The 23,487-nt window shown below is 39.5% G+C and overlaps 1 protein-coding gene across 2 annotated transcripts in view; it reads left to right on the forward strand.

Annotated features, from left to right (window-relative positions):
- slc66a3 (solute carrier family 66 member 3) overlaps positions 1-20,664 on the forward strand; it is a 36,641-nt gene extending 15,977 nt beyond the window's left edge. The window contains exons 4-8 of one of the 2 annotated variants that reach the window (XM_072251233.1): positions 3,270-3,327; positions 10,828-10,948; positions 15,781-15,822; positions 17,418-17,514; positions 19,895-20,664. In XM_072251233.1, the coding sequence (XP_072107334.1) occupies positions 3,270-3,327; positions 10,828-10,948; positions 15,781-15,822; positions 17,418-17,509 (313 nt within the window). In that variant the 3' untranslated portion in view covers positions 17,510-17,514; positions 19,895-20,664. The other variant, XM_072251234.1, reaches the window with a different exon arrangement.
- Positions 20,665-23,487: the final 2,823 nt, after the last annotated feature.

Raw genomic sequence — 23,487 nt, forward strand, 5'->3', positions numbered from 1 at the left:
CACATTTCACAGCCAACAAAGCACTTATAAAATATATGGACATTTTGTGATGTAGCAGCCAATTTTTCAACATCAAGTTTCCACAAGCATCAATGTGATGGTAACTAGATGCTCTGTTTGTAGTGATGAAGACTGAGGAATAAGTACTGGTTAGAGTACAATCCTAAATGGAAGAGATTCTGCAATTGCTGGAAATCCAGAGCAACAAATACAAAATGCTGGAGGAATTCAGCATCAAGCAGCATCAATGAAAAGGAATAAACAGTCAACATTTTGGGCTGAGACCTTTCATCAGGACTGGAAAGGAAGGGGGCAGAAGTCAGAATAAGCGGTCCCACTGCTTTGTTGAATCCTTTGTCTGTGAAAAGCAGGATTTCCCGGTGGCCAACCATTTTAATTCCAATTCCCACTCCCATTCTGACATGTTGGTTTATGGCCTCCTCTACTGCCACTCAGGTTGGAGGAGTAACACCTCATGTTCTGTCTGGGTAGCCTCCAACCTGATGGCATGAACATTAATTTCTCTAACTTCTGGTAATATCTCCCCCTCCCCCTTCCATCTTTTTTCCATTCCACACTCTGGCTCCTCGACTACCTCTTTTCTTCCCCTCACCTGTCTATCACCTTCCCCTCTTCCTACATTCTTATTCTGGCTTCTTCCCGCTTCCTTTCCAGTCCTGATTAAGGATCTCAGCCCGAAACATGTTCTTTTCCATTGATGCTGCCTGACTGCTGAGTTCTTAGAGCATTTTGAGAGTACAAACCTGCTGGGTTTTTTTGAATCGGGCTATGGGATATTTTATGACCCAACTTATCATGTCTTTCAAAATTGACACCTCTGGCACTTTAATACGCCTACCAGTACAGCATTAAAAATTAGTTTAGAATACTTGTTCAAGACTCAGCACAGAGATTTGAAGCCACAACATTCTAATTCAAAGGTCAGAGAGCACTAAACATCAAACCCTTAAATTTGAAATGTAAAATTAGTTGTAGTTGACCTCATTCCTCATCCCTATTGCTGAAAACTGCTGAGCTACAACTTAACTCTTACTTTGATCTACTTCACTGCAGGGCTCACATCATGCTATTGTGTTTCATGTGCAGGGAACAGCAAACTGAAACATAAATATGAACTTGTTGAGAATAATAGTCTGGATATTTGTGCTGAAGTAGGATGGACCCTGTGCTGCTAACTGAACCATGATGAGCATCAAATGCTACCTGTTTAAAAACCTCCAATATATTCTTTCCATATAAATTTTTAGTAAAATCTGAAGGAGTCTTTAAGAAGACTTTTTTTGTGCTGCCTCCTTTTGCTGGTACCTTGCTGGTTAATATTGTTTACTGCATTTGGCTGTGCGACAAGAGTAAATTCTTCAAAATTACTTTATTTGCTGAGATGGTGTGCTACTGGGGGAGTGAGTGGTGTTTATACAAAGCAAATGAGTTCATTTTATTCATGTAAAAATATTACTGTGAATGCATAATAAAAGAATATTGATTTAACATTCAAAGGTTTGGGAGATATTAAATTATCTTGTATTGTTTGAACTGTGTTTTAGTTAGAATTTTAATAAATGGTGGATAATGGAGGTCTTTCAATTACTGTGCAAAGTGCTAGTATGGGCCTCATTCTAAAATTAGGAAAGTAGGCAGAGTGGTGCAAAGCTGCATAATGAATGGGAATAGAGTGAATATAGGAAAGAGGTTAACAAACTGATGCAAAATATTTGGACAAGTTCAAGTGAAAAGTAATGGAAAGCTAATAACAAAAGGAAGGACATAGAAATACAGTATTGAAAGATGGATTGGTTGTCAGATAGCAAATCTTGGATTCTGATGTTACAATCCAAGGTTCTTTCAGAAGTCAGGAAAGTGGTGGTGGGGGGGAACTTGTTGCTTCATTATCATTTTATTAAGCATTGATAGAACAAAGGAAAATTGAAACAGGGATAGAGGTCTACTAAATGAAGGGAAAGCTAAGATGGTGCTGTTTTGCAGTGCAGCTATTTTAAACCCATCGATAAGAAAAATTTAATTCAAATTTGTAGATAAGAGTTAAACAATGAGAAAGCGATTATTCAACTAATGCAGAACAAAGTTGCTTCCAGATCTATTCGGAATTATACTTTGCATAACCACTAGGGGAATACACTGAACTTGCATATTGTAACCACTAGGAAGCATTATAAACTGTTACGTGCATATAAATGCAAGCAGATCATTAATTGTTAAACTCCAAAGAAAATATCAATTAAACATTCTAATCTAAGAATTAAACAGTCAGATCCAACCCCTTCCTTTATATTCTGTGCAGTAATGGGAAAAACATGATTCCTTAAACATGAGGGTGTAGTCCATTTGTGATTAGAATTTGTGTTTTATCAGTTTATGGTTAGTGCAATAAGTACTGCAAATTCTAACTTTGCTTTACAAAGTGACACCAAACCTAAAAGCTGAAAGTTAGGTTAATGTACAATATGTTTTAGATAATGGATTAGTTGCACGGAGCTGATAATATGGAGAACGTGAGTTCAGATTACCCGCGTGACGACTGGAGAATTTGAATTCAGTGTAGAAATAGTAAAGTCAATGCGGCAAACAACACTAACCCACACTATGCATGACCTTGAGAATGAGCAATATGTTGCCAGTAATTTCCATATCTCAATCATGAAATCAGTCCGTGCAATCCTTGTGATGATAACTTGTTCAGAAGTACACGTGCCAGATTCTGACTGTAATGGTGCCCAGGTAAAGCAAGAACTCATTAAAATATTCATTTCAGAACATTCAATTTAACAGAGCAACATTTATAATTGAGTTTTGGTCATAACTTTCTGGATGATTTGAGAAATATGAATGTTTTTTGTAACTTTAAGAGATTAAACATTATTTGGTATGGAATGTCCCTGTAAGTGATGCAAATAGAAAGAATAAAACAAGTGCAAACTACGTAAGGACAAGGTTCAAATCAAAACAGTGAAAATCAATTGAGCCTTTTAGCTTGAATCAGATCAATTAGATATTATTTTGTCATGTTTTTCCTTTCTACGTCTTTTCTAAAGTGGGACAAATTTAGGGGCTTAATGTCTTAGTCTGCCAGATTTTACTCAGAATTTCAGTACATAAAGGTTCTCGACAATATTTGAGGGAGAAATCTGCCTTTGTTGTGTAGAACTGGTAACAGCTCTTAGCTAATATTCTATGTGCACATTATATTCAATTTGAATTCCTTTCTTAGTTTCTACCTAAACAATGTCCAGATTTATCATTGGCTGGCGACTTTTAACAGTCCATAGGTTAATTATAGACTTGGCTATGGTAAGTATTCCATTAAGAGTTTGTGAATTGCAGATGCCATTTGTGAGGTGGCTCTTTGCAAACGGTGGAAACACATTGAATTGGGTATTAAATCTGTTTGTATTTATTATATTGTTTATTTTAGTTTTTTTTAGCAGACTAATCCATTCATTTGAGATATCTTAAATAATTAGGTTCAGATGACAGACAATGATAGATCAGCCCATCTACAGTTGGAGAACCAAAAGTTGCTGTAAAATCAATTGATAGTGAGGCTGAGATGCTAAATTTCTTTGGAAGTTTAACATTTCCACCTGATTCTTTACACCAAGAGCAATGAATAAATGCTCAATAAATCTCAATCTTTGTCTGCTCTCCTTGCCTGAGCAAACTAGGATGGGCCATGTTGTTCAATTATAAGCAGCAGTTTGTCTGAGGTGCCAAAAAACTAAGGGAGAAGAAAAGGCCATAAACACAATTTAAAATGAGTGTAACGAAAATGTGTGGAACTAATTACTTTCAAGAAAAGAGCTTTTTAAAACATAGAATGGAATGTAACTGGGGGTTCCCATGCAATTTTCACTCAGCAGTTACAGCATTGTCCTTACGACCAAAGTACTGCAATTTATCTTTTCAGTGAGCACTTTTAAATAATTATTCTATATTCTGGATCATTATTCTTCCTTTCTCCTGAAGATGCGGCTAAATATGGGAAATTCCTTTGAAAATTAGTTAAAATATTGGTTTACATGCATGTAATCAAACAATATTGGGCCATTGTAGTGCCTTCCTTCAGAAATGTCTTTCTGCAACCACTTTTAATATTTTAATATTTCTAAAGGACAGAAATATATATCTGTTACTGCTGGCTCTTTGTCCACTTACTAGTGAGCTCCTTTGCTGCTTGTTCCAGAGCTTTGAGCATCTAATCCAAACAGAAGTTCCTGGGCTATATTGTGTGAGTTTCTGTCATTCAGAGAGAATGTTAAACCAAGGTCCTCTTTTCTCCAGAGGTGAAATATTCTAAGGCACATTTGAAAGGGTAGCAATCAATGACTTTCTTTTGACTTGACCTATATTTATCCCAACACAATCTATCTATATACTACTAAAACTCTCATGCTCTGTTTGTCTGTCTGTGACTTACAATTAGCACAAACGGTGCATTACAGCGGCACTTTTTTTGGCTAAATCGAATTAAAATGCGCTAACTTACAGAATGCAGGCAAAGTTCAGGGTTATATATTCGTATAAAATTGCTCAGTCGCCAAAATAAGCAGGCTCCCTTTTAACCCGAGACCCGATCGACCATCATGAAAATTGGGACACGTCAGCCCGACGCATGCGCACGGCCAGCCTCAGCAGCGACACCTACCGGAGCAAAAGGGCAGGGCAGCTCTATTTCGAGGGGTCACATTCTGCTAATCACCATCAGCATGTGCAGGTTTGGGACCGATCTAACTGCCACCTATCAATAAGAGATAATTAAATCTTATTGTAATGACATACTTCGAGACACCCATAAAACTCTTTGCTGCAGTCAAAAGACAGCGGTGACTATATCACATCCATTTCGGAGAGCGCCAACCACATCATCAAGAATAATCAGCATCCTTTGGTGTTATTGCTTCATATCTTCTATCCAGCATTACGGTAAAGAAAAATGGTCAGCCTAATTATGCCACGTGGAAAGGGAAGGGGGACATTATGGTCAAGAGAAAACGCCAAACGTCGGGAAGCGGCAAGGAGAGGGAGGGAACAAGAATCGGATGAGGCCAGGGCCGCAAGACTCCAGGATCAAAGAGTCAGGACAAAAAAAGATGAGAGAAGAAGAGACAGAGGAGGAGAGGCATGCACGTCTCCAGGATCAGAGACAAACAACAAACAGCAGAAGAGATGAAGAGACGGGAGATGAAAGTTCTGCACGTCTCCAGAATGACAACGCGAGGCACAAGGGTGGCAGAAAAACCAGAAATAATGCCATCAAAAGTGTCCTTCATTAAATGAGGAGCAGCTATATTTGCTTTGCAATGCGTTGTTCTTCTTTAATAAACTGAAGTTTTCTACTTCAGTTTCCAAAGCAAAGCGATACCAATAGTATTCAGGAAAATTTAATGTTCATCTGGTCATGTCAGACTGCATTACCCTTCTGTCAAAGGGTGCCCCAACAGGTCACCCCGTTGTCTAGTTAGCAATAAAAGACGACTTGCTTGTGTGCACATTGACAGCAGTGGTTTATTACATTACTGAGGTGGTGAATGGTTAAATCTTCCTCCTTCTGTTTCTCCTATTCTGATAGAGTAGGTCATGATGGCTTTCAGAGGTTCATAAATTCTCTCTCTGTCTCTACAGCCTGATTGCTATTTGGCTCCTGTAATAGAAACTTGATTAGGATTTGAAGATCAGCGATAATAGAAATGGAAGGGGGCTCACTTTCAAAGCCAGAAAATGGTGCATGTCAGGAGCAATTTGTGACCTATCTTTAAAATATTTTCCTCTTATTGATTAGTTTCAGGACTGTAGCTTCCTTTGTGTCAATAAAGAATAATCTATTTTTAATTTCAAAGTAAACTTGTTATCAAGGTATGTATATGTTACCGTATGCTACCTTGAAATTCAATTCCTTGCAGCCATTTACAGGAAAAAAATACAACGGGATTTACAAAGAACTGTACATAAACGTAGACTGACAAAGAAGAGTGTGCAGATAATAAAGTAACACTGAGAACATCTTGTAAAGAGTCCTTTAAGTGAGTCTTTAAGTCATAGTATCAGTTCAGAATAGTGGTGATTGAAGTTATTCACGCCAGTTCAGAATCCTGATGGTTGTGCTACCAGCAGTTCCTGTACCGAGTCTGAGAAATTAGTGAAAGTACAGTGAAGTGATTTTCCTTTAACTTCTGACCTCCATAGCTTAGCAAGGGTCTTGAAGTATTTGACATAAATCTCTATGGAGAGTATGTTTCAATACAATGGAAACAATTAATCAGCATTAATATTGTTTGCAGTCTTTCTTGTAAATTTTGAACATTATAAGGGAGATTTCATTCAGACCTCTACTTGTGCCAGTAACACAGTAAACCAAAAGATTTAAGGAACTTGGTCCCAGATTGTCCTACTCTATTTGGCAAGCATTCTACCATAGGCTTTGATAAGTTAGTTGATCAATACGTGGAGATGGAAGATGTACCATCATCAGACTCCCTGTCCTGAAACTGGAAAATGGTTGGGGAAGTGTTTAGGAGGGGGAAATCCTCTTTTTAAAAATGATTACAGCTGGAAAACTGGAATATGTACCTAATATATCTTGGCCTGCCGTTCACCCCCTCACTAAGTTAAATTTCCCATAGTCACTCTAGAGAATTCTCTATGGTTCTCCTTTCACAACCTTCCTAAAATTTCTGTTTGGTCCTCGTGATAATGCCGAATTCCTGTATTAGGTCTCCATATTAATCTCTTCTTTCACAAGGATTATCTTCTTGGTCTTCCCTCAATACTGGATCCTTTCATCCCTACAAACCCCCGATGGGCATTTCCTTTACAATTCAAAGTTGCTGGTGAACACAGCAGGCCAGGCAACATCTCTAGGAAGAGGTACAGTCGTCGTTCACCAGCAACTTTCATGTGTGTTGCTTGAATTTCCAGCATCTGCAGAATTCCTCTTGTTTGCTTCCTTTACATTTTCCTAGGTCCTGACATCTTTCCTAGAATATGCTGTTCAGAATTGTTGATAGTACTCCATTTGATGCCTAAGGGTTTTTGCACGAATTCCTTATTTTTGAATTCAGTTGAACAAAGCAGATTTTTAAAAAATTCAAGCAAGCACTAGAAACAGTAAATTTTAATGGAGTGGGGCCAACAGAAGCAGGTGAGTTCAAAGGGTACTGAGCCCAAATGGGTATTTGGTAACACAGGACCTGGGGTTCTCGTGAGAAGCTCAGAAACCCACACCCAGCCAACGGACAGGGAACAGGGCAAATTTTACCTGATGAATAATCTGTGAAACTACTAGGATTTCCTAATGACTGAATAGTGGATTTTCTGAGTTTTACTGTATTTCGTAACTTCAACTGCCTCAGCTTGCCCTATTACCTTCAAGGGTTTGTGTACTCTCCTGAATTCCCTGTTCTTGCATCACCAAAATATTTGTATGCTACTCTTCAGTGTTTCTTTTCAAAGTTAGTGCATTGAATTGCAGAATCCAACTAGTCTTCTGAAGCATCATTCATCGTCAGAGTAAGCTTTTGTTTATGAACCAACTTTGAAATTGTGTAACTTGTACAAAGTCCATGTCACGTATGTAATAAGAAAAACAGCGGTCTAGTAGCACAGGCTCTGATTATATAATCAGAAATTTTAAAGTTCAAAGATGATTTATTATCAAAGTGCATACTACCCTGAGATTCATTTTCTTGCAGGCATTCTCAGCAGATACAAAGAAACACAATAGAAACAATGAAAAACTACTCACAAAGATGGGCAAATAACCAATGTGCAAAAGAAGATGAACTGCAAATACAAAACATAATAATAAATTTAATAATGGATTTTTTAAAGATCTATGCAAAGTGAGGGGTGTCCTGAAGACTGGTAACCAGAAACCTTGATGTAAATGTTAAAATTCAGGAAGATTGTGTTATTTTATTGTTTCCTCCAGTCTTCATGCATAGTTTGCTCTGAGCATCAAAATTTTGTAAAGGCAGCTTAATATTGCATACTCACACTCATTTGGAAAGATTGAACAGAACAACTGTCAGTGGGATGAATGACTTGATGACGAACTGCTCTAAATATCTTCATTAGAGGCAAGCAAGATAAAAACCTAAACATTTTGTTTTGGCTCTGACTCCTAAATTCATCTGTAATATGGAGCTGAACATTTTTTAAAAAATAAATTCTCTATAAATGTGGGTTAATAAATGAAACTGCACAGAAGATGGTTCAGAAGTGGTAGTTCTCAAATTTTCAGTTTGATACACTACAAATTTGGGAGAGTTTATAAATTGCATCATAGAATATAAGATTTGGGAGATCATGTTGCAACTTTACACTATTAAACCAAACTTGGAGCATTGTTTGCAGTAAGTATTATTTACTGATATATTAATATCAATAAATATTTGGTGTAACAACTCAGCTTATTAGTCAATGCAGAGTTTCCTTGTTAATTCAGCTTTTGCTCAAACACTTGTGTGTCTGTGTGTGGGTATGTTGGGGAGAGTAGTGTTGAAAGAACAGAAGGGAAAGTCCATGATAAGATGAAGAGCAGGAGAGAGTGATTGGCATTGCTTTCCCATGTACCTTCAGCCAAAGTGCAAATTTCTCCTACTTTTGTGAATTCTGTGATTGTCAGAGACAGTTTTTTATAACGGCTGTTTTGATATTAATATTACCATACTCTGCTAAAAATAATTAGAAAAATCCTAATTTATACAAAGTAACACTGGGATAATTTGATTCCCTTCAATATAATTTGTCTCAGTCTTTCTGGCTATTTGCCATCATTTTCCTTTGCTCATACTATTTCTTAATTTATATCACATTTCATTAATGTAAATTTTAATCAGTGCAGAGCAAATGTACAGGAAAAAAAGCCAAAGTCTGGATGTAACAGAATGTGGAAACTTTCCATATGCTGTGATCCCAAGAGGTTGATGATGTATTCTCTTTAATTAAAGATTCCTGTACTGTTTCACAAGCAGCTGGATGAATTGACGTTAAAAATTACTTCACTCTACTGCCTCCGTCATGAATGTCCTTGTCATTAATTCCAAGCAGTTTTCTATCTAACATGCTGCAAAAATATAATAATAACTTCAGTTTTAAAAATAGTTTTCCCTTGTATTATCAAGTGTTTAAAGGGTTATCTGCATGACCTTGATTGCCATCCAGATTACTTTTATGAAAAGTGAATTCTAAATGCAAGACAATAGTAATTGATTATTACAGTAACATTCAAAACTGTATAAAACACATCTTTGTTCCATATCAGTTCACATATTTTAATTACAGAAAGTCCTATTGGGATGATTGATAATCAAATGTAATAAGTCTTTCAGTGTCAGTTAAAACAGGTTAACGAACGTTTAGAAATTGATTGCCCCATCTCCCTTTTACTTTACAGTCTGTCCCCATCTTTTTTCTCTTGCTTGCTGTTTTATTCTATTGTTCTTGTCTTAACCTTTTCTCCTATTCTTTTGTTTACTATTCTCTGCACACGAAGCCTAAAAAGGTGATGTGGACTTTGGAAGATGGGGGAAACCCTGAAGTGGAATTCAAGTGACGAAGTCAGGTTTCAAATGTAGCAAGTTGGTTTTCAAACCGTGGGCTTGCCTGGGGTTTCATGATGTCAGATTTGACTGAGAGTTAGCCTTCAGAAGGCTATGGATTCAAGCCCTTGTCCAGAAATGTAAGCATGGGAGCAAATGTTCAGCTCTGATTGAACACCTGTCCACTCCAGTCCGTGTAAAAGATGCCTTTTTTTTTAAAAAAAAAGGAGTATTTCTCTTTGCTGACCTTTATCTATCCTCAACTGGCATCATGTAAAATAAAATTGTCTGGCTATTATCTCACTGCAGCTTAGTCATAGTCATAGTCATACTTTATTGATCCCGGGGGAAATTGGTTTTCATTACAGTTGCACCATAAATAATAAATAGTAATAGTAATATTACTATTAGTAAATAGTAATAGTCATAGAAATAATAAATGATAATAGAATAGTATAGAAAATAGTAATAAATAGTTAAATAGTAATATGTAAGTTATGCCAGTAAATTATGAAATAAGTCCAGGACCAGCCTATCAGCTCGGGGTGTCTGACCCTCCAAGGGAGGAGTTGTAAAGTTTGATGGCCACAGGCAGGAATGACTTCTTATGACGCTCTGTGTTGCATCTCGGAGGAATGAGTCTCTGGCTGAATGTACTCCTGTGCCCACCCAGTACATTATGTAGTGGATGGGAGACATTGACCAAGATGGCATGTGGGATCTTGTATTAAAATAACTACAATTCAAAAGTGGCGATTGGGATCAAAGTGACATTTTATTTCCTTTTGAGTTTTAAATCAAGTTTTTTAAAAACTGTTCTATTTCAATTATTTTATAAACTGCTAAGTATTTTCCAGTAATATTTCGCAAGTTGTCAGAACTTAGGTTTGAGTTCATTGGACCCTCACTACCAGTACCAAATAACAGTTTTACAGAATATGTATTTAATATTGCCAATGATAAATGTGCTTCATTGATTGAAAGTTGATGAAGAGTTGGAGAAAAGCACTGAATGAATCAAAAATCATTGAATCTCTCATTATTAGAATAAGAATAGTAATACTGTGTATTCTTAATTCTCTTTTGGCTTAGCATTTATATGTAGTAGTGCAGCCCTTTAATTGATTAACTTTTTTAAAAACTGCATTCTTCATTGAAATCTATGACTGTCTTGGGTTCAGATTTGATTTGCACAGAGGCAGTACTTGAGGATTGGCTAGTGACCTTTTTTTGATTAACTTTTTTGTTGTAGAATCTATCCACATATATCAGTGCATTAAGTAAATATGCTCAACTGCAGTCTCTGTGGACAACCCGGAACTCTGATCAAGTTAGTGCACTGACATGGAGTTTTGCAATCTATACTACTTGCGGTAAGTGTGACTTTAAAATGGATTTCATTGCTTGGCAGACAAAATGTAGAAACATAGAAAACCTACAGCAAAATACAGGCCCTTCAGCCCACAATGCTATGCCGAACATGTCCTTACTTTAGAAATTACCTAGGGTTACCCATAGCCCTCTATTTTTCTAAGCTCCACGTACCTGTCCAGGAGTCTCTCAAAAGACCCTATTGTATCCGCATCTACCACCGTCGCCAGCAGCCCATTCCACACACTCACCACTCTGCATTTTAAAACAAAACCTGACACCCCCTCTGTACCTTTTTCCAAGCACCTTAAAACTATGCCCTCTCGTGCCAGCCATTTTAGCCCTGGGGGGTGGGGGGGAAGCCTCTGACTATCCACATGATCAATGCCTCTCATTATCTTATACACCTCTATCAGGTCACCTCTCATCCTCTGACACTCCAAGGAGAAAAGGCCAAGTTCCCCCAACCTATTCTCATACTGCACGCTCCCCAGTCCAGGCAACATCCTTGTAAATCACCTATGCATCCTTTCTATAATTTCCACATCCTTCCTGTAGTGAGGTGACCAGAACTGAGCTCAGTACTCCAAGTGGGGTCTGACCAGGGTCCTATATAGCTGCAACATTACCTCTCGGCTCTTGAACTCAATCCCACAGTTGATGAAGGCCAATACACCGTGTGCCTTCTTAACCTCAGAGTCAACCTGCGCAGCAGTTTTGAGTGTCATATGGACTTGAACGCCAAGATCCCTCTGATCCTCCACACTGCCAAGAGTCTTACCATTAATACTATATTCTGCCATCATATTTGACCTACCAAAATGAACCACCTCACACTTGTCTGCGTTGAACTCCATCTGCCACTTCTCAGCCCGGTTTTGCATCCTATCAATGTCCCGCTGTAACCTCTGACAGCCTCCACACTATGCACAACACCCCCAACATTTGTGTCATCAGCAAACTTACTAACCCATCCCTCCACTTCCTCATTCAAGTCATTTACAAACATCACGAAGAGAAGAGGTCCCAGAACAGATCCCTGAGGCACACCACTGGTCATCGCCCTCCATGCAGAATATGACCCTTTACAACCACTCTTTGTCTTCTGTGGGCAAGCCAATTCTGGATCCACAAAGCAAAGTCCTCTTGGATCCCATGCTTCCTTACTTTGTCAATAAGCCCTGCATGGGGTACCTTATCAAATGACTTGCTGAAATCCATATACACTACATCTACTGCTCTACCTTCATCAATGTGTTTAGTCACATCCTCAAAAACTCAATCAGGCTTGTAAGACCCACCCTACCTTTGACAAAGCCGTGCTGACTATTCCTAATCATATTATGCCTCTCCAAATGTTCATGAATCCTGCCTCTCAGGATCTTCTCCATCAATTTACCAACCACTGAAGTAAGACTCACTGGTCTATAATTTCCTGGGCTATCTCTACTCCCTTTCTTGAATAAGGGAACAACATTTGCAACCCTCCAATCCTCTGGAACTTCTCCCATCCCCATTGATGCAAAGATCATTGCCAGAGGCTCAACAATCTCCTCCCTCGCCTCCCACTGTAGCCTGGGGTACTTCTGATCCAGTTCCGGTGACTTATCCAACTTGATGCTTTCCAAAAGCTCCAGCACATCCTCTTCCTTAATATCTACATGCTCAAGCTTTTCAGTCCGCTGTAAGTCATCCCTACGATCGCCAAGATTCTTTTCCGTAGTGAATACTGAAGCAAGGTATTCATTAAGTACCTCTGCTATCTCCTCCAATTCCATGCACGCTTTTCCACTGTCACACTTTGTTGATCCTATTCTCTAACGTCTTATCCTCTTGCTCTTCATATACTTGTAGAATGCTTTGGGGTTTTCCTTAATCATGTCCGCCAAGGCCTTCTCATGGCCCCTTCTGGCTCTTCTAACTTCATTCTTAAACTTCTTCCTGCTAGCCTTAATTTTCTAGATCTCAATCATTACCTAGTTTATTGAACCTTTCATAAGTTTTCTTCTTGACTAGATTTTCAACAGCCTTTGTATACCATGGTTCCTGTACCCTACCATCCTTTCCCCGTCTCATTGGAACATACCTATGCAGAATGCCATGCAAATATCCCCTGAACTTTTGCCACATATCTGCTGTACATTTCCCTGAGAACATCTGTTCCCAATTTATGCTTTCAAATTCCTGCCTGATAGCTTCAGATTTCCCCTAACTCCAATTAAACATTTTCTTAACTTATCTGTTCCTATCCCTCTCCAATGCTATGGTAAAGGAGATAGAATTGTGATCACTATCTCCAAAATGCTCTCCCACTGAGAGACCTCACACCTGACCAGGTTCATTTCCCAATACCAGATCAAGCACAGCCTCTCTTCTTGTAGGCTTATCCACATATTGTGTCAGAAAACCTTCCTGAACACACCTAACAAACTCCACCCCATCTAAAGCCCTTGCTCTAGAGAGATGCCAATGAGTATTGGCGAAATTAAAATCTCCCATCACGCCAACCCTGTTATTATTGTACCGTTCCAGAATTTGTCTCCCTATCTGCTCCTTGATGTCCCTGTTACTATTGCGTGTAACCCAGTAGAATTATTGACACCTTCCTGTTTCTAACTTCCACCCACAGAGACTCAGTAGACAATCCCTCCATGACTTCCTCCTTTTCTGCAGCCGTGACTCTATCTCTGATCAACAGTGCCATGCCCCCACCTCTTTTGCCTCCTTCCCTGTCCTTTCTGAAACATCTAAAGCTTGGCACTCTGAGTAACCATTCCTGCCCCTGAGCCATCCAAGTCTCTGTAATGGCTGCAACATCATAGCTCCAAGTAAAATAGACATATTTCAAACCATCGGTCTGAGTGCATCCCTTCTCTACCAACTGCCTATCCTCCCTCTCGCACTGTCTCCAAGCTTTCTCTATTTGTGAGCCAGCCACCCCTTCCTCCGTCTCTTCAGTTCAGTTCCCATCCCCCAGCAATTTTAATTTAAACTCTCCCCAATAGCCTTAGCAAACCTCCCTGCCAGGATATTGGTCCCCTTCAGATTCAAGTCAACCCATCCTTCTTGTACAGCTCATGCCTGCCCCAAAAGAGGTCACAGTGATCCAGAAATCTGAATCCCTGCTCCCTGCTCCAATCTCTCAGCCACACATTTATCCTGCACCTCACTCTATTCCTATACTTGTTGTCGCGTGGCACAGGCAGAAATCCCGAGATTACTACCTTTGAGGTCCTGCTTCTCAACTTCCTTTGTAATCTCCTCCCTCTTCCTACCTGTGTTGTTGGTACCAATGTGTACCATGACCCCTGGCTGTTCATCTTCCCACTTCAGGATACTGTGGACGCGATCAGAAACATCCCGGACCCTGGCACCTGGGATGCAAACTACCATCCGTGTTTCTTTCCTGTGTCCACAGAATCACCTGTCTGACCCCCGAACTATATAATCCCCTATCACTGCTGCCATCCTTTTCCTTTCCCTACCCTTCTGAGCCACAGAGCTAGACTCTGTGCCAGAGGCACAGCCACTGTTGCTTCCTCCAGGTAGGCTGTCATCTCCAACAATACTCAAACAATATTGTTAAAGGGGACAGCCACAGGGGTACTCCCTAGTAGCTGACTCTTGCCCTTCCCTCTCCTGACCGTTATCCACTTATTCTGTCTCCCGAGGCCCCGGTGTGACTACTTCCCTATAGCTCCTATCTATCACCTCCTCACTTACCCCGACCAGACAAAGGTCATCGAGCTGCATCTCCAGTTCCCTAACCCAGGCCCTAAGGAGCTGCAGCTCAACGCACCTGGCGCAGATGTGGCCGTCCAGGAGGCTGGGCGTCTCCCTGACTTCCCACATCTGACACCCAGTACAGAACACCGGCCTCGCAGACATACTTCCTATTCCTATTCTTCACAAGTAACTTACCTCACCTCGACCCGTTATCGCCGATGCCCCATTAAGCCAAAGCCCTCCTACTCTGACTCCCTCTACTCTGATGCTCGCTCTGTAAAGCTGTCTTCTTTTTAAATTCTTCCTGCCAGTCTAACTCGCTGACATCCACGCACCTGCGCAGTTGTGCCTAGGTTGAACCGCTGAAGAAAAAATGATCTTTTAAATTCTTCCTACCAATCTAACTCGCTGATGTTCGCACGCCTGCGCAGTCATGCCTCGATCAAACCTATGAAGAAAAAATTATCTCCTTTTAAATTCTTCCTGCCGATCTAACTCACTGACATCCGGGAGCGTGCGCAGTCATGCCTTGATCTAACCGCTGAAAAAAAAATTTTGGCAACATTGTTTTAGATTGAACAGTGAGCAAAAGGTTGCATATTGCCAAAGGCAACTTGAAGTGCAACTCTACAATTAGGCTGATGTGCTATTAAAATATGTGAAAAAGTAACATTCCTAGGGCCACGGGGGAAGTCTTGGAGATTGGAATTCACTTCATTCCTTTTATGAAACACCAACACAGACCAATTGGCTGAAGGTTTACCTATGCTATACTAATTCAGTGATTTAGTTATTACAATAACTAAACTAATAGGCAAGAAACCAATGAAGGTTAATAAGTGTAGGCAAGGTTTGTGAGTACTCAGGACTGTGAACAACACAACTGCAGATGGGTAGAACTGTGACAGACCACAAAGGTGGAAATGAGAAAAGCAGTCAGTATATTGGGATAGACTATTGCTGTGAAAGGAAGTTACTACAGCAGGATGTGGAAACACTGTACGTGGTGAATGTGTTTTTCCACAACAATTAGCTGTGGATTCTCTCCTAAATTTGATGCAATTATTAATCTTTGAATTGTGACCTTAATTTTATTATTCTTACACAGCACGAGTCTTCACTACACTGATGACCACCCAGGACACTGCAGGTGAATGGGCTTTTGATATGTATACAGTCGTCTTATCACAATTCTAATTTGAAATTTCAGAATTTGCAAATTAAAATAGATTAACTCTTCCATTGTGAAAACATCACTTTCATCCAAATAGCAAATATAATGGTTCGTAGAATGTAAGAATTTCTGATGTACTGCAAAGGGAAAAGGTTCCCAGATGAAAGAAATTAATTCTCTAAATATCATAACTAACCATAGTGAATAATACCAAAATTACCATAGTATTTTTATGTGGTTTACAAAAATATGCATCCTTATTTGGTATACAGTTGAGTAGTCTGTCTTTTTGACCACAGGTATGTAATTCTATATTATATGGCTCATCGCTAATTACTCTTAAAGAGAGTCACTTAATGGGTTACTTTGGGAGGCTTTTAAGAGTCATTCGGTTGCACTGGATTCACCTATAGGCATAACCAGGGATCGTCGTCGTTAGGTCACATCTGGAATCTGCAGTTGGCAGACGATTTCCCTCCACGCCACTCTGACATATTGGGAAATCATGTACGTGGCAGATTACAGCAGTGGTTTGCCTTTGCCTTCTGCCAGGTGAGTTTAAAGAGGACACCACCTCTTGCAGTGGATGACCAGGACGTCTAAGTGCCTTGTCGTGCTCTTAGCACTCCACAAAGCCTGCTGGCCTGCCTTCTTGACCGTTGAACCATTAATCGGTCTTTTCTGCACAATCCGCCATAGCCAGACTTCACACGCTGGGACAGGCAGATCCCCTACCTCACCGAGGGTCACCCAAGACCCCTCGGCTACCTGGTTCGGCCTGTCTGCCGAGACAATTTACTGGGATGTGGCTGCTGCGCATGCTACAGCTACTTGGAGCCAAAGGTGAGAGCTGAGCTCCAGGTGGGGACCAAAGGTGGACGAGCTGCCCTGAAAAAGGGCACGGCAGGCCTCCCCCCACCAGAGGTGCTACCCCTCCCTAGACACCCCATACACCCCGGGATAGAGAAGACAGATTTTCTTTCCAGACAGGGTATCAGTGACGCAGATGTGTTTGGGCACTTCTCTGGTTGGTTTTTGATCACTTACTTAAACTAGCTTTTTGTATCAAATAACTAATTGAATTTATGTTCTCCAGTCAGATGTGGACTCATTTCCATCTCGTTAATCCTGGTCTGTGGATTACTAGTCTAAATAACATAACCGATACACTACCAGGTTCTCTTCAGTAACAGTTTTTTTCCATTAATAATACAAGGAGTTGGTGCCTGTTCCTTACTTTGCAGGTAGTAAGCTTGAGGAGGACATAATGTGGTAGCAACTTTTGAGTAGCACTGCCAGCTGAATAGAAGTAATAAGAACATTCTTTTTAAAAAATAATAGCCTGTTGACTTATTTCAGAAAGCCTAAAGCAGTATATATACACTAAGCATAATTACCCTTGTCCAGCTAACAGAGGTGATGTGGTTATTTCAAATAAATGGAAATTGATATAAAATACTCTTGATAATTACAAACTTCTGTAATAAAATCCTGTAACTTATATGCATTTAGTTTGTTAGTATTTAAATAAAAATGTACATCTTCTAAAAAGGCTCTGATTTCCTTTTCAGTGATTATACGTTATGTGGTGCTGTGCTTGTTGAATGTATGGGTGTTGACTACCATCATCTACTACAGGAAGACTGGAAAGAAACAAGCATGAACATGGTGAGCAGCTGTATCTCAGAATTGCACAACTGGATTGAAACAGAAATCTTCCAGCAACCCTTTCTCATTGTTCATTTGAAATATTTTGTAAAGGCAATCAACCTAAATACCCCCCAAGAAATTCTCAAGACATTGTGTGGTTGGCAGGACATAGTTTGCAGTCTTGGCAATGTATGTGCCTGTGTGGTCTCTTCTGGACCAAGGCTAGAAACTGATTAAAATAGTTGGCAGGGTTTCTCTTTATTCAGTTTATCCATTGGTCTTTCGTAGATGCTACTCACATATATTGTAGCCAGCAGAAAGTGGATGAGAATAAATTCTGATGAGCTTTTTACTTTTTGAATAATACAAAGGAACAGCTGTACTCACTACAACAAGTCCATACGAAATGAAAGGCAGATGGAAGCCTTTATTCCCATTGATACAGTGATTATTAGTATAATCACAAATACTGATTTGTAACAGTTAAACCTATAAAATAAGAACATCTAACCCTTTAATCCATGGTTCATTATTATTTATATCAGAATCCTCCAAAATTAACCCAAAGCAATTACAATGCAAAACTAAATTTGGATTATTTTATTATATATTATATCTGCACTACAGATACTAACATTAAACATGCTTTGTTTCCTTTATGAGCACTTAATATTGCAGCATATTTAATTTGTAGCACAACTAAGTAAAAATGCTGTCCTACCAAGCTAACCAGTGTAACCCAATTCATCCTCCTACAGCTGTGATCTCTTTTCAGTTCTTCCCTTTTCCTTTGCCCTTTCATCTTAATTGATAGTAGGGCCAGAATTCTTAAGATTAACATTCTAGCCCATGGCAGCTACATGTGAACCAGCAAGAGTGATGTATTCAACTAGGATCATTTCCAGAGTTTATTTGGAAGAGGCGCTGGAGCCACGCCAGAGAATTATAACTTGTTAGGGAGGTAAAAAAGAAAACCTTTCAGGAGTAGGTGAGGTCAACAGTATTCAGTCACAGCAACACCCTCACCCTCACCAGCTTTCCAGGTTTACAAAATTGGGAGCCAAGTGTATTTAGATTGTGTTTGCTTAACGCAATAAGCACACACAAATGTTTCTAAACCTAATTACAAAAGTTTAAAAACCTAAATCTAAAAAATATAGGAGAGGAATTTGGATCAAAATTGAATGGCAAAATAGTTTCTGTGAAGAAATGGAAGTTATTTTACTAAAATGCGTGGTCAGTTGACAGGAGGAATAGTGACGGATGTGAGGTGTATTTTAGATTTAATTTATACATGGATGTTATTTAACAATGTAAAACTGATTATTTTTCATACATGTAGCACAGAAATCTAGCTGTTATGTATAAAATAGTGCAGTCCAGAATATAGCATTTTTTAAATATTATTGGCAGCTTTTGAAATTGTGGAATCAAAGTGATTCTACTAAAAAATGAGGAATTTGGTTGATGAAGAATTTGTTTTTATAAGGCAGCTACCTTTAAGATTATTTTAATAATTTATTTAACCACAGGGATACCTAACTCTTTAACACCACTTACTTTGAACCTTAAATTAAGAGAATAGTTTTTCTCATTGCTATTTTATCCTTAAAATTCAGGGTTTCACTTCTTTGAAACATTGTTTTACTTCTCAGATTCTAAGTTCAGGAAAGTCCTTGGATGGTTAATGGGTTCCTTTTTCCTCTCTGTGGCAAATGCATGTAGTGTGGCGGGGGGGGTGGGGGGGTGGTGGTGAATATTCCAATCTGATACTCCAAGGACCGGCTGGACTGTTGAATGTGGAATGTTTTGGATGAGTCCAAACCTCCATCCACATTTTCAGGTAGAAGTTCTGATGGCTATTGTTTATACCCATTGGTTATCCTTGCAGTGTTTCAGCTTGCTGTGCCCATATTGGCTGCTGCATTTCCAACAAACATGAATGTATGCACTGTGAAAACATGAATTTCTGAAAGACAGCTAATAAAAGCATTTATTAGAGCCATTATGTACTACCTTCATGCAATTAGTTGATTGCAACAGTTTTCAATTTTATCATGTATTGATGCAGTGTAGGTGAAGAGAAACCACTTCAAAGCCATTTTAGTTAACAAATTTGAAGGTGGGGTGAAAAACTTTCACAGCTTTATCATGGCCTAAGATAGACGGAGTCAGTTTTAGAAAACCTAGCACATTTATTTTTCAACACAGTCCCCTCCTACGTTTACACACTTAGTCCAGTGGTCGTGGAGCATACGGATCCCTTCTTTGTAGAAGTTGGCATCTTGGACCTCCAGGAGATGAGTTATACAGCTCTCATTACATGCACATGCAGTTCAACTCTTTGAGTGATTATGCAGAAAGTTTGAAGTTAATAGCTCATCTCCTTCTACCCTAGGCCATGAACTTATCAATCACCCCTGCTGTGGACCACTTCTGGACGTCCAAGATGCCAACTTCTCCAAAGAAGGGATCCGTATGCTCCGCGACTGCTGGACTAAGTGTGTAAATGTAGGAGGGGACTATGTTGAAAAATAAATGTGCTAGGTTTTCTAAAATTGACTCCCTCTACCTTTGGCCATGAACATATCAATCACCCCTTGTATAATTGACATTTCTTAATTTTTTTTCTATCACTTGACAGTTGACTAAATTGGATGAAAATATGAATTCAGTAGATTCATTTTGGGGTAACCACTTTGGATGAGTAAATAATTCAGACATTTTGATTCATGAATGCAACTAACATTGCATTCACTTTGTTGTAGCTCTGCATTTGCTATTTGGCTTAGAATGGTGCTAGAAGGCACTTCATCCTGTTTCCACAGGTGTAGGTCTCTGTGTTGCACAGTGATCTTATGTAAACTATTTTCCTTTTTTCTCCCCATAATGTATTGTTAAAGTGGGAGTTGGGTATACTACCCAAAGGACAACTTTAAATATAGTTATATGCTTGCATTTCTGCAAATAGCTTTACAGCTTAACAGATCTAGAATTATTAAATTGTATTTTTTAATCATTTTCATATGGAAAACAAATGCTTAACTAATATATACGTTTGTATAAAGCTTAACTACATATTGGATCAAATTGTTTGGAAACTCATTCATCCAGTGTAATTTTTCATTTTACAATGCTATTTTTCTTACATAAATACAACATTTTGACTAGACTAAATCATTGTGTACTTTTGGTTTATTAGTACCATCTGCATCAATGTCTCACATTTGATGAATCACTGACTGGGGATTCGTTTTCTATTCCGCCTCCTCCCACAGATTATCCTGGTGATCTATTTATCTGTAAATCTGCCACAATGGAGAAGGAATTAGCGCAGTTTTCTGCATGCATCTTGTTCACCAGGATGGGTGGTGAAGGGCCTGTGTAGACTGAATTGTTTGAAAAGTCAGCTTTGACATTTCCATTTTATGGTGGCTCACAAAAATCTGTCTGTTTTACATCTAATACTTTTAGCCAAGCTCATCGATCACAGAATAGAGGCCTAAATGTGTGTTTAATCCTCCATCCCTAATGAAATACATTATACAATGAATGCTTATAATTTAACAAAAATCAAAGGTGGATAATAAAGTCCTTTAGATAGTAGGATTGGCATAGGAAGCATTTCCTGATGAAGGTTCTTGGCCTAAAAGATCAACTGTTTATTCCTCTTAACAGATGCTGACTGATTGGTGAGTACCTTCGTTTCTGTGTTACTCTGAATTTGCGGTATCTGCAGGAACTAGAACGAGGGGACATTGCCTCAAGGTTCAGCGGAGAAGATTTAGGACGGAGATGAGGAGAAACTGTTTTTCCCAGAGAGTGGTGAATCTGTGGAATTCTCTGCCCAGGGAAGCAGTTGAGGCTTCTTCACTAAATATATTTAAGATACAGTTAGATAGATTTTTACACAGTAGGGGAATTAAGGGTTATGGGGAAAAGGCAGGTAGATGGAGCTGAGTTTACGGACAGATCAGCCACGATGGGCCGGATGGCCTACTCCTGCTCCTATTTCTTACGTTCTTATGAATCTTGTGTTTACAAACGTTACTGGGTCTATGCTACATGACAGAAAAGAATTGAAAGTAAAAGAAATGTTAAAAGTAATTTCCACCATTTCTGTAATGTAACTACATTAGAAATCTAATTGGATGATTTCAGAGATTGAGTTATGCAAAGCAGAGTATGGATTTGCAAGGTAACAGCATATTCAATGGGAAAGCTGGTGATGTTGCAGAAGTTTGCAGGAATTGGAGAAACAAGGATTATTTTATGAGGTGAGGGAAGATAGCAGCACCTTTTGAAGAGAAGATGATAGAAGCTGAAAGAAGTTAAGTGTCAGGTTAGTTTATTCATTCATAGTTGAATGTTGGCAAAACAGGCATTCATTGTCCAAACTAAATTCCATTCTAACTGGAGTGGCTTGAAGACCTAACCTTATTTGGTGGGTTTGTAACGTGCAAGGCCAGACTGGGTTTTCTTGCCTGAATTGACATGTTGGAAAGGGGCGGGGGGGGTGAAATAGATAATTAACAATTGATTGGGCATTATTTGTTTATTTTTTTTAAATGGGACTACTTAAACACTAACTGGACCCACATTCATTGTTTTCCAAAAGTGCCTTGGAGAGACTGAGATTGAATCACTGCAGTCCTGCTGGTGAAGTCCCTATCCAGTGATGACGAAGGACAGCAAAACAAGGCAAACATAGTGCATTTTATAGGACAAACTCAATGTATACCAGTGATGGAGGGAGTGACTATTTAGATGGTAGACAGGTGCCAATCAGAAGTGCTGCCTTGTCCTAGTTGTCCGCCTCGTTATACAGCACAAAAAAAAAGTCCCTTGTCCACTGAGTCCAGTTCCCATTTGCACTCATCCTATTTTATTCTCTGTGCATTCCTAACAACTCCTCTCCCCCCCCAAGATTCCACCAATTACCCCTATACACTGGACAATTTGCAGTGGCTAATTAACTGGGTGGTGGGGTGGAGATACGCCTCTGTAAGGTGGTATAAGGTGCTCCTTCCCTCTGCTAGCCTGCATGTCACCTTTGGGTGAGTGTAGCACCTGCTAAGCCTCTCCCTCCCTCAAAGAATGGTGTTAGTGGCAGCTTGTGATTTGTGGGGTATGGAAACCAGTAGTGGGGAAAGTCATTTGAACAAAACCGGGATCAATACACCAGGCTTTGATCAAGCTCTTTGATTTCCTTTGTTTAAAAAAAAATCTCAACAAGGGGGAAAAATAAGATGTGACTTTGTAAGCCAGCAAATAGTGATTGAATGATATCATTTTTGCACTAAGTGCAAAGATTAGAGTTAAGGTAATGTTCTTATTTTAACAGATTGGATAAACTTGAATGACCATGGACTATCACAGTGAAAATGAAGCAATGCATTAAACAGGATTTGATGAGGAGTGGGATGCTGGTGATGATGCAGCTGTAAAACATGGAACATTAATAGAGGCACCATGGCTGTAACATTTGCTTTGAGGAATTTGGGCTCCATGTTGCTGAGCTGCAGCTATACAGCGTGGGGAAAGGGAGGATTACACTCTGCTTTAGCAGAGTGACAGTCACAGCTGTCAGTTAGTCGATCCGCAAGAGGAGGAGACAATTACAAATTAGGCAAAAAACAAGTGATGCAGGAGCCTCAGCTTTGCCCTAGTCCCAACAGATATGACACTGGTGCTGCCTGCAGAAAGTAACATAGGGAAGGGAGGGGGGCATGCGTGGCTGGTGGTAAGAGCATGTTGTAGCTGACAGGAATGTCAAGGAATATGGTGGATATGTAAGCTGGTGGGGTGAAAGCTAAGAACCACTGGAACTTCATCTGTGCTCTGTCTCGAGGAAGATGGAGTAAGAACAGAAATGCAGGAAATGCTGGTGAGGGCTCCATCAACCGTAGTGGGGAATATCTAAAGCACGGCTGAAAGAATGGTGTTAGCGGCAGCTTGTGATTTGTGGGGTATGGAAACCAATACTGGGAT

This window comes from Mobula birostris, chromosome 2, assembly GCF_030028105.1.
Source record: "Mobula birostris isolate sMobBir1 chromosome 2, sMobBir1.hap1, whole genome shotgun sequence".
NCBI lineage: Eukaryota > Metazoa > Chordata > Chondrichthyes > Myliobatiformes > Myliobatidae > Mobula > Mobula birostris.